Source organism: Chaetodon auriga, chromosome 21 (assembly GCF_051107435.1).
Source record: "Chaetodon auriga isolate fChaAug3 chromosome 21, fChaAug3.hap1, whole genome shotgun sequence".
Lineage (NCBI taxonomy): Eukaryota > Metazoa > Chordata > Actinopteri > Chaetodontiformes > Chaetodontidae > Chaetodon > Chaetodon auriga.
Window position 1 is genome coordinate 20,929,752 of NC_135094.1, and position 12,613 is coordinate 20,942,364.

The 12,613-nt window shown below is 38.7% G+C and overlaps 1 protein-coding gene across 2 annotated transcripts in view; it reads left to right on the top strand.

Annotated features, from left to right (window-relative positions):
- Positions 1-462: 462 nt before the first annotated feature.
- Positions 463-12,613, top strand: part of palmdb (palmdelphin b) — a 58,446-nt gene continuing 46,295 nt past the window's right edge. The window contains exons 1-2 of one of the 2 annotated variants that reach the window (XM_076721506.1): positions 463-616; positions 12,560-12,610. In XM_076721506.1, coding sequence (XP_076577621.1) covers positions 12,566-12,610 — 45 coding nt within the window. In that variant the 5' untranslated portion in view covers positions 463-616; positions 12,560-12,565. The remainder of the gene's footprint in view (positions 617-12,559; positions 12,611-12,613) is intronic. The other variant, XM_076721507.1, reaches the window with a different exon arrangement.

Consider the following 12,613-nt stretch of genomic DNA (forward strand, 5'->3'; position numbering starts at 1 on the left):
TGACAAATCAGATCTTTCTAGCTTTCTGTTGCTGTATACATACATATACCTATATATATGTGTGAAGTTTTCAATCATCAGAATGGGGAGATTTTTTTGAAAGCGAGAACATTTTGGCCTGTTGTGATAAAGGGCTGTTTGAAGTCAAAATTGGTTTTAAGGGTTAAGGTAAAACTAGATTTACTGTAGGTTATGGTTTGACATTTAGTTGTGATGGTTAAAGTTGGGGTAAGAGGCTAGGGAATGCATTATGTGGGTCCTCACAAGTATAGAAGTATATGTGTGTGTATGTGCGTGTGCACATTTGTGGAGCAATTGTTTGGCAGAGGTATTTCAGGCACATGGTTGGGCTCTGTGACAGACACACAGGGAACAGATAAAGACAGAGAGAGTGAGAGAGGGAGAGTGAAAGACAGAGAGAGAGAGAGAGAGAGAGAGAGTGAGAGAGGGAGGGAGGGAGGGAGTCTTCCCAGTCAGCCTGAATCTCTCTCAGCCTACACAATCTCCTGACACAACCTCAGGCTCAGTAATGTTGGATACGCTGCAAGAGTGAGCTCTACCTTCCACTCACACTCTGCTATCACCTGATTGAGGATACACACACGACACACACACGGTGAGTAGACCTCTCTATCACTGATACTGTTTGCATTTGCCTCTGTCATATCACTGTGGAGCATCCATTTGAAGGAGAGGGCTTTCAAGGGGTAGATACTCTTGCCAGATCAGAGAGATTACCATATACAGATATTACCACTGTGTTGTCAACTACTCTCTGCACATAGTTTCGACCATAAGTCAGTCACCCAGAGGTAAGTTGTTGTTACAGGAGCTCAAATGAGCAACGAGGGTCTTTTGATTCCATAATCTTTTAATTCCTTTAAGCTGTCGGCTGCTTGCAGACGCTCAGCAGGGGTCTAGCTTTAACTAACATGTACTTTTACTCACAGATGGACACACTCAAACGGTAGTTGAGAAGCCTATGAAGTCACTTCATTATATCTCGTCATACTTTCATACTCTTCAGAAAACACATGCAAAACACAAAAATTAACATCTTTAATGCTGCAAAAATGCATGTATTCGGGTGTAATTAATGTATGTAAACACACACATACGCACACACACACACACACACACACACACACACACACACACACACACACTTACTCCCACATGCATGATGTTGTTCTGGGCTGCCTGCAGAAAACCAGTTAACCTGCGCCCTTTCCTTCCCACTCATCCCAGTCAGATCAACATTTCGGCAGTGCAGGCGAGGGAAGACGTTAATGAAGTAGAGAGCTCACTTTCACACTTATCAGCACCTGAAATTACCCTGCTGTTATCTTCATATAAAGTACATCCAGCATAAACATGTTGATGCACAGAAACAGATTTGTCTTTGATTTGGAGATTTAGTAACATAACCCAGGATTTCTTTCTAGTTAAAAGAATAGCTCAACATTTTTAGAAATATGGTCATTTGCTCTCTTCCTGTAAATGAGATGTTAAGATGGATATTGATCTCATGTCTGGCCTCTGAGCAGAGTTAAAAAAAATACTCCTATCAACATCTCTAGAGCTCACTAATGAGCACAGCACAGCGCAGCTTTCTGTTTAATCTGTGCACAATATGACATGTAAAAATGGCATCTTCTGGCCTGAGGGTGAGGTCAGTGCTGGACCTATTTCTTGAGGCAACTTTGGACAGAGCCAGGCTAGCTGTTTGGTCTTGCCTCCATTCTTTATGCTAAGCTAGGCTAACCCTGTTCTGACAGCCAGATTATTTTCCCAGGATTTAGTGTTAAGACCAAACCAGAGCTAAAACTAGAGTGAATATTGAACTTACATTCAGCAGGTAGTAACAAACAAATCTCCAAATGAATGATAATGTTGCTCTGTGTCTGCTCAATGTGTAAATAGGCAACTGTTTACCGACATGTTGTCAATACAATAACAATAAAAGCCATATATCTTAATTAGCTGATATATCTTGTTGGAAAGAAAGTGAACGTGCGTATTTCCAAAAAAATTCCAAAACTTGTTGTTATTTGGTTGGGAGAGGACAAGTTAGATGTGGTAATACTGTTACGATTTCCCCTGGGATGGCACAACAACCTTCATCTTACTCATCTGAAGTCGATAACCACACCTGAATGTTGATCAGAGATTAGTATTACCTGGTGTTTAGGAGACCATACTGTAGACTGGTGAAGGAAGCTGCTGTTAGCCTGTGTGCTGTTAATCCATTATAGATCAGATTAAGGAAGGAGGAGCAGGAATTAGAAGTCATGAGGACTTTGGCTAAATGGCCAGACACAGATACTGGGTCATGTCACTGGGACTGGCGTCTGGCATGGATCATGGACAGAGCAGCAGCAGAAAGCCCTTAAAGGATTTTACCAAATATCTATAACCAGAAGAAAATATTACAGGAGTGCTATGAATGAGGAACCTTTAAATGAGACAATCAATGAATCCCCACTCTCAGGCTCTACCATGTGTTCCATTATTTCCACAGAATTAAGATATGTAATCAACAGTCATCTTAAGAGGAAGCTGTTTATTAGAACTCTTCAGCACTTCCCTGCTTTTCTTTGGTTCATGGTTGTGAGTGAGATTGATATTTGAACTTGAATGGCACCAATACAAGACATCTGAAAAAGTCAATCTCAGCGTTTCTCCAAAGCACATGGGCGGGGGGAGGTTTCATTCAAACTAACCATAGGTAACCCATCACAAGGAATGAAGAGATGATGTTGACATCTGTAGCTACCTCTTTATTGAGGTTTCTTTGTAGAGAAAAAAAATCTTAACATGACTCTTAGTGGTTGAAAATATGAGGTCACAGACAGTGTTTCAATCTGATTCTGAGCACTAGTGACTGTGAGAGGATTATCAACAATTTTTGTCTTAAGTAGGACACACCCACCTGTTTAGATTATACTTATACTGTTTCTCTGTTGGAAGTGTCATCAAGAAATATATAATAATAACAACAACAACAATAATAATTATATTCAGAAGCTAGGCAGTATTCTCTGAACCAGAGAGAGTTTGATGACAGGCACAGAAATGGAAAGTAGCTTGTACAGATGAAAAGGCATTCTTATGTTCATGAGACATTCACAGTATTCAGTGCAGTTAAGTGATATATCACTCAGCGTGGTACTGTAATCCACACTCTATACAACATGCAACAATACTGTTTGAAAACACTTTCAATAAAGCATAAATTTCACAATTATTTGGCTCATATGTAAGTTTGTTGTTGAGATAATTTCCAACCACTCTCCAGCGGAGGAAGTAACGAGTCTGTTTGAGCTAACTGCAGCAAGGGCTCGCTATGATCAGGTGAAAAAGACTGCACGGTTAAAAACATACTTGATTGACATACTAGATGTGTTGAGTCATGGAAGTAAGCTGGGTTTGATCTTCATGCTCACACTTTCATTTTCCTTCTTCACACAACTCCTTGAATCTTTTTTGTGTAAAACTGAGTGCAACTCCATAGAGATTTTTGAGGAGACACTGTCCTAAAGTAAAAATTTGTTCCATTCACCAAGTTGAGACGATAAAACCATGCAGAGAGATCTTGGAGAGACATCAGGGGAAGCAGTGGGATGCAATCAAGAGGAGACAACGATGGCAGGCTTTTTGAATGTGGCAATTCAGAGCAGCACTGCACAGTTTAATGTAGTTTAACCCACATTCAGCCATTCTGAATACTATATTTTGTCATAAATTCTGTTTTTTTTCCCATTTGCTGTTATGTCAAAGCTCTAAATGTGATTAAATCCCCTCCACCAAAACATTATATCAGCTCTATCTACTTTTTTTTTTTAATGTAATGAGAGGTAGCTTCACAAGGGGAGTGGTGAGAAGGGGAAGTCTGCAAGCTGAAAAGCTTTGGAAAATGCTCAGTGAGGTTATACATGCCAGTGACTGTACTTTTGGCTAACTAGAACACTGTAATTACTTTAACTACCAGTGCTTTAATGGCATCCACATATTGCAGGTAACACATTACGTTTTCCCAGTAACGAAGTAATATAACACAATACTAAGGAGATTGCAGTAACATCACTACAATTAATTTATCACATAACACATTACAGATGATGTCAACCCCTTTGATGATATTCAGTAGAAGAGACAAGTATTCATAAACTCTGTTATTCAATTCAAGAAATGTACCAGCCACCTCATTAATAATTAAAACTAGGGATGAGCGAGTACACCACTATCTGTATCTGTATCTGTTCAACCATCTAAATTATCTGTATCCGTATCTGTACTCTGAATGGGCGGGGCCTAAATTGGAAGTGGGCGTGGCAGTAAATTGGGAATGGGTGGGGCTTAAATCTGTACATTATTTTAAATCTGAAATTGATATACAATAAAAATTATTAATATAGGCTACTTTGTGTGTTTAGCTATATGTGCGTATGTGTGTAAGTGGTCTGTAAGACCATTTTTTAATGATCTGTGTGAACTTGGTGATTCATGCAAACATCCAGTGATGGCAAACAGGGAAATAATATGTCAGCCTTGTTCACTGTATTCTTCTCAAAAGCACTGCGTTCAGTAAGAGCAAAGTTTTCCAACTGACTTTATATCACCAGCCAAACTAAGAGCAAGCAGACGGTAAAAAAAAACAAAAAACAAAAACCCCGACCGGAGTGGAGGCAGTGACCGACGCGACACGAGCCGTTTTCAGCGCTGTCTTGTCAAATGACAGTCAGTTACCCAATGAAGATTTTTCTTCAGCTCGAGCACGGATATTGACGAGTTTTACTCGTATCATGCTCGTACTCGTCAAAAATGCTTTATCCGTACCGGATACTCGTCTGAAACGAGTATCCGGCTCAACCCTAGTTAAAACTATAAACTAGCACAAAAATGTCAATTATCAACATGAACCACCATGTTCTGAACACACACATTACATAACGGGAAAATGCGAGCCGTTGCTATACCTCATTCAGCAAACTTGGTGCAAAAGAGTGTGTGTGTGTGTGTGTGTGTGTGTGGCAGTCTCTTCTGTCCAGACTGGACATAATGTAGATTTTTTTTTATTCAGTGCCCTTTTATGGGACATCATCTTTGTATTTAAACGTGTATTGTTGAAAGCAATAGACTTGAAGCATAACCCTTCAAGTCATGGTTACACTCATGGGACACAGCTGATGTGTGAGCATGCACCTAGCCAGTGGAGACAGCTGCATAGATTAAAGTGAGAACGTATCTGTAACATGAGATGCACAAGTAGGGAAAACAACTTTGATTAAGCTTGCCAGCAAAACCCCTGTCAAAACCAATTGTAAGGTAAGCTAACTTTGCAATAGTGACTAGTTTATGCTGAGCCTATAGTAGCAGCAGCATTATTATTACAAACCGTAATATAAGCATAATATATAATACTAGTTGTACTTCTGTGGTTATTTTGGTGAAAGCAATGCAAAAGAAGTGTAATCAGTAACATATTACTTCAGACAGACAGTGATATTTTAAAGTAACATAATATTTTCAAAGAGTTACCTGCTGAACACTGTTAGCCTGTGCCCAGGGCATTTATTATTGACCCATTTCTCACTGATACTCCTGCTCAACACAGACATTGCATTAGTCCTGACTGTGCTTCCCAGACAACACCTTAATTGCCACTTAGTTGGCTTTGGCTGAGATCACACCACCAAACACATCCAGATTGTATCTAAATCCAGTTGTGTTTGACTGAACTTCACACCTGGCATCATTTATTTAAGGTGTGCATGTGTGACCACATCTATATCCAACATGACTGACAGGCAATGAGGATTTTTTTTCTTTTCAGCTCTCCTTCAGGGGCAGCATAATGCTGTTAGCGCACATGCAGAGTCTCTCATGCACACACTGTCAGGCTGGGAGCCAGGCAACATCTCTATTTTCAGCAGTGCAGGATCAGGCCTCCATAGAGTCAACAGGTGGACAAGCTAGCCAGCAGCATGACCTTCACTAGTCTCTTCTCCTTCCTTCTTTTGCCTGTCACTCAAATTTCAACCTTTATTTAATCCTGGAACTGTTTCCCCCACACATGTGCTACACTTTAATTATCTCACTGTTCAGCCCAGAACTTACATACACAAGCAGAATTACATCACTCACCTATTCACCTGTTTTTGATAGTTTTAGGATGACAGTGGAATTCAGTGACATAAGTAATATCACACTGTAGCTACCGACAATACATATTCGTAATCTCTACATTTCTTTTATTGTGGTTAATACTGCACCGGTGAAACCATTGGAGGGAAACATGAAACTAAAAGCAGTTTCCTGAGTCAAAGCCACACAGTTTTTGCCTTCACCATCTATCCTCGCCATCTCCAGACAAAGCAACACCATACTATGTTTCTGACCAACAAGAGTCATAATTCACTCAACCACTATGGTTTGTGTCAGTTAAACATACACACAGGTCAAGTTCATTTATCTGAATGAACAGCAAGAATCTTGTTTGATGTGGTTATGAATTCCAGGTGGTTGATGAGTTCAATGGTTTAAGTCCTGCTCTGTAACATAAACAGCCAGCAGTTATCAGCTGTTGTTGTTTCTTTGCAATCTCAGCATTCCTGCAGTTCCCATCCCTCTCCCACTATCTGTTTCCTTTCTAGGCTGCAGATCTGATTTATTCAACATTGTTACATAAACCGCATCTATACATACTGTTTGAGCGTGGTGTAACTGAAACTAACTACACGTGGGGAATCACACTCACACAATCAATATGACCAAGTAACTGTTGATTTTACATCTTGTTGTAAACCTGTGCATGCTGTGCATGTGGGAAATATTGTGGAAATAATTGACAGTTATGTAATGACAGTTGTGATTATCCATTTTTAACGAAATAGATTCTAGATTTCTCTTTGATAGCCAGTGTTTCAGATGAGCAGAGCAAGTGTGACAGTTAGGTGAGCTCGTTTTGCAGGTTTCATGTATATATTTGTGGGAAAATGACTAGACATTTGGATTTTAAGTTCAAACTGTGAAGCTTTCTTCAGGTACAACATCTGCATATTGCAAATAGAATGCTATACATTAATTATAAACTATTTGTGTCTTTGTAAAAAAAGAAAAAACAAAAAAGAGCCCTTAAAGAGCTTGCAATATCAAATCACTAAAGTACAAGCACCCATACAAGAACATGTCAGAGGCTGACAGCACTGGTTGTTTGTTCAAATGCATGTTCACGTGTTCCTGACAAGGACCTTTAGCTGCCTTTGAATTATGGCTCTTTTCAGGATCAAAAGCAGACATACTGCAGTGAGTCATTTTTATGCCACCACAAAACTTCTTATGACAGAGTTTAAGGTAGATGGTTGGTTCAGCAAAGTGTGTGACAGTGGCAAATGTTACTATTATGAACATTAATTGTATTGGTCTTTTAGGAGCTGTTCCCAAATATACCTTCATTATTTTATTTAATGGTGTATTTTTAATTATAGCAATTGCAAAATTCCTCACAGTTGTAGCTTGAGAGAACTACAACCTGATCTCCTGTCTTCCTTTTGTGACATGAATGCTGTGCCTGGGTTAGCCATGTGTGGGTGAACGACTGATTTTAGTTGGTATGTGTGTGGGTGTGCAAGGGGGCTGAGCATGAATGTGTAAAAACATAAGCACGTGCTCACATAAAATATGGTATTTAGAACATACTTGTACTGATGTGACTGGGGTTCATGTGATCTATTCCCTCAACAGTATGGACTGTATGGGCTGTCAAGGACATTGGCATTGATCCTGTCTGCATGTGTGCACAATATAAGAGTTATTTTCTCTTTAACAGCATGTAATGAGTTCATAAACTCAATAAATAGATTTAATATTGGAATAAGTTAACCTTATGTATATTTTGGTTGGGGGAACTGGATGTAATGACAGTGTATCAGCACTAGCTCCAATAGCATTAATCAAAACACAGAAAATAATAACAAATATTTCCACCGTCTGATTTTCTTTTTTCTGTATTCATTTGTTTATTTATGTTGGGATGCCTATGAGGACAACATGAAAGTAGTTGTTTTACCTTGTCTTGCTTTGTAGAAAAGTCTGAAATACAATGAAATGAAAATAGATAGAATTCAGTATAACAGAGGAATATATGAATGGTCTAAAGTAAAAGGACTGGAATGCAGTTCTAAAACAATGGAACCAGTATGTGAGAGCAAGGTTACGGAAGCCCTAAAAGGAACAACATAATTTTTTTCGCTCCGTTTTACTGTGATAACGAGATAATATTCCACCGTTTCATCATAATAATGACATAATATTCCACCGTTTTATTGTTAAAAAATTGTCATGATGGTAAAATAACATAAAAGCCAGCATATTTGCCTCTAAAATGCAGTAGAGTTGAGGCATGAAGTATCATAAAATAGAGATACTCAAATAATGCATCTCAACATTGTATTTAAATACAGTACATGAGTAAATGTTACTTTCCACCACAGAGAGGGTGCAGAAGAAGATGGAAATGATCGGTTATAACTGAAACTAATCTGTGGTGCACTTTAAGACCTTACCCTGAATGCTTACCCCCTGTAGGATTTGTGTTTTGATTATTGGTTGTATGGCTGTATCTTGGAAGGAGACTGGCACATATCAGACACAAGTGACAACTCATCTGACTTTTGATGTGTTCATGTGCAGATGAGAAGCTCTGGAACCTGATGTATGATGAGCTCTGGTGCAAGACAGTCGAAATCAGTTCATCAGTTGACTTTTGTCAGAATTTTATACTTCATTATTTCAATAGCTGATGGTAGAACAGTGACTTCCCACTAGGGATGAGCGAGTACACCACTATCTGTATCTGTATCTGTTCAACCATCTAAATTATCTGTATCCGTATCTGTACTCGGGGTGGGCGGGGCCTAAGCCAGAAGTGGGCATGGTAGTAATTCGGAAATCGGAAATGGGTGGGGCTTAAATTGGTACATTATTTTAAGTCTGAAATTGATATACAATACAAATATTAATATAGGCTACTTTGTGTGTTCAGCTATATGTGTGTACGTGTGTAAGTGGTCTGTAAGACTGTTTATGTTTTAGTGATCTATGTGAACTTGGTGATTCATGCAAACATCCAGTGATGGCAAACAGGGAAATAATATGTCAGCCTTGTTCACTGTATTCTTCTCAAAAGCATTCGTCTGAAACGAGTATCCAGCTCAACCCTACTTCCCACATCATGTTTTATCCAAATGCAAATATAATGTCTATGTGTACATTTCAACCAACGATACCTCAGCTGTGGACAGAGTCTGCCATTTTTCCACCATAGCATCTTGCATTACAATTACTTTGACAAGGATATATTGAAAATGCCATACATAGCACCTTTGACGGAAAAGTATGAACTCTGTCACCTTTTAGTAATACTTGACATGAACCCACATATCCCCTCTGATATATTGAGGAAGCCTGCAGTAGTGAATATGGACAGGATGACATTTGCCCTGCTCAGGTGCTACTAGCAATGTGAATACTGACACTACATAAATGACCATGTCCCTACTTATTTATCACTTCAGGATACCTTACCACAGGACTTCATTACCTCATACAGTATGTATTTCCAACAGATAGCCATCACCCATGCCAGTCAGTTGACAGTTCCTGTGGAATTAAGTCTCCAATTAAATGATGCAATACATTAAGTGGAGTTATGTGTGGTGTATCTAAGACAGCGGAATTACACAGGATGACATTGTTGATCCAGATTATTCTGGATCAATGGAGGGATGAAGAGACTAGAATTGAGAGACACTAATTGTGAGAGCAGCAGTTAAAGCGATATGAATCCTATCTTTACCAGTCTTTATATATTCACAACATGTAGCCTCTCCGTACTCTCCCTGGCTGTTGCCTTTGGACGCCTCAATGATGTGTTGAAGGTGTGCTTATACATGTAAATCACATTAAGAGTATACCATCTGCAACTCTTCATATATGTTAGTACATATACACACACATTTATTATTAGATTATGTATTCAAGTCTCAAAGACATATGATGCTGTTGTGTTTAGTCACAATCTCCCTTGTGAATATGTATCAGGGTTGCTGCTGTTATTTTAGTCTGTGATTGTTTGTCCCAAAGTCCTGAGGGTCATGCTGCGCCCACTGCCTTCAGATGACCGAGCTTTTTCTCTCTTCAATCTTTCTTTATAAATTCTTCTGCCTTCTGCTTCTCTTTCTCCCACAGTCCATTATTGCAGACTCTGTGTCTCACTGAGTCCTTCCCCATGTTGATGATGATGATGATAATGTGAACTGTGTGCTCTCTGTTTAAACAGCACAGCGAGAAGTTGCTGTCCTTTCTCTGTCGAGGGTCAGGTGCATCTTAACCTTCAGTGATCAAGACGTTCTACTTTGATTTACTGTCTTGCATTATAACACTGAGCACCAACACAGCCATGTTACATTCCCTACAGTCCATGTGCCATTCCTCAAGCCTGGATCAATCATCCATCTGACATATGATACAGACATGCTACTTCTCTTTCCATCTCTTTCCCCGTCAAGACCAATATATACGCAAACCTATATTGAGTGTTATAATGAACTGCAGTAATTCACTGTTGGCAGGCCCAGACACTGTTTGAAAGCTGAACTTCCAACCAGTATGTAGTTGACCCTTTGTATACTTCTAGTTACATAGATTTGTGTGACTGTATATAGTCAAATACTGTGTCATTGTATGAAGATTAAAGGGAGTCACATTGACTTTTTGAAAATACTATCATAAAAAACCTTTCCTTGATGCAACAATTCACCCTTGAAGAATATTCTATTTTTTAACCTATTTAAACCTACTTATCCTATTAACAAGTACTGTGTGTGTGTGCGTGTGTGTGTGTGTGTGTGTGTGTGTGTGTGTGTGTGTGTGTGTGTATCACCTGTGCCATAGAGGTCCTTTGTTGTCCAAAAACTATTAAAAACACATCAGTGAGCCACACCGTTGCTCTGGGTGACATGTGCACTAACACTGTAGTTTATTTTGGCTCAATCCTACATACACCATTCTGTTGCCCCAGAAATTCACTACCATACCAAATGTGTATCAATCTGGAAATAGTCCCCGAACACTATATTAACATAAATTAGGCTGCGGTGATTATACAGGTTTCACATTCCTCAAAATAATGCCTGAATTGCATTATTATTTCATATTACATGTACTTTTTTCACTAAAATAAATGTATACAAAACCCACTCAACATGGTATACAAAATAGCGTACAATTCTCCTTTAAAACAAATTAAATTGAACAAAAACAAAATCATATAAACCCAACATACCTGCACTGAAATATGGTGGAACAATGACGAACACACAGGTAGGGATATGCTCTACAGCGCATGTTAATTACCAACAATACCATTCTCAATACACAACACTCGAGGTGGAAAACAGAAGACCCTCTCATTGTATAAAATGCCTAGACAGCAATTGCAGCAAGTTTGATGCACAAAAATAAACAAAATGCATGAGAATTGCAGCGCAAACTAATTACAGTTATCATCAGTACCATCGATGGTAAGTTAATAATACTATTTACATAGTAGTTAGCAAGAAAAATAATAGAACACCGAAACGTACTCCTATCTTAAGTCCAGAAGCAGAAAGAGCATGAACTAGCGCATTACAGAACTTCCACTCACAACGGAAGAGTCCATTAAATAAATTATTATTAACATTAAATATCACTTTTGAAATATAATAAACTAATTCTATTTCCTTTGTAATTACTTCCGTAATGTATGCCTTGTAAGAAATTAATACAAAAACCACGAAGTTACCCACACAAATAAACCGACTGGTTTGTCCACTCTAGTCCTTCAAAATAAGAGACCTCTGCATGCCTTATAGTGCAGATCAAAATAAGAGTTTCTGCTTACAATCCAGCGTAACAACGTCAACATGCTACACAAAGTGTCCTTGCATTATGTGAAAAGCACTTCAAATTATTATTAACAACAGCAAATAAGTGACAATAATTTCTTATCATTGTTAATGTAACAAAACATGTTACTACATTGTTGCCATGGCAGGGTTTTGTAGTGACAAAAAGTGTAGAATTTGAAAGCACACCTTAGGTGACCCCTCTGCCTCCATTAGAGTTACATTATTGCTTTTCACATGTCGGTATTTGAAGAGTTATGCTTGACAGGTCAAAAAAAAAAAAAAAAAAAGACTAGTGACTAGTTTCCATGTTTAGCCTGATGATTTTTAATGTCATCAACAACATCTCATATCTCTTTTAGCCACTTGTCAGCAACTGCCTTTTTTAAAGCTCATAAAAACTTCAAAATTCATGAGCAAAGTATTTATTCACATAAATCCCTTAAGCCTGTGTTAGACCTTATTTCAGGCATCTAATAAAAAACCTATTCAAAAAGCCCATTGACATTGAGATGAAGGAACCACAGTGCTTATTTAGGGGTTTGCAGCTAGTTTGGATTTTGTCTTCCTCCTGTAGTTCATTCACTGCCATGTGCTCTGTCCTGTAGGCCATCATGGAGGAGGCTGACCTGCTGAAGGAGAGGCTCCAGGCGATCACGGTA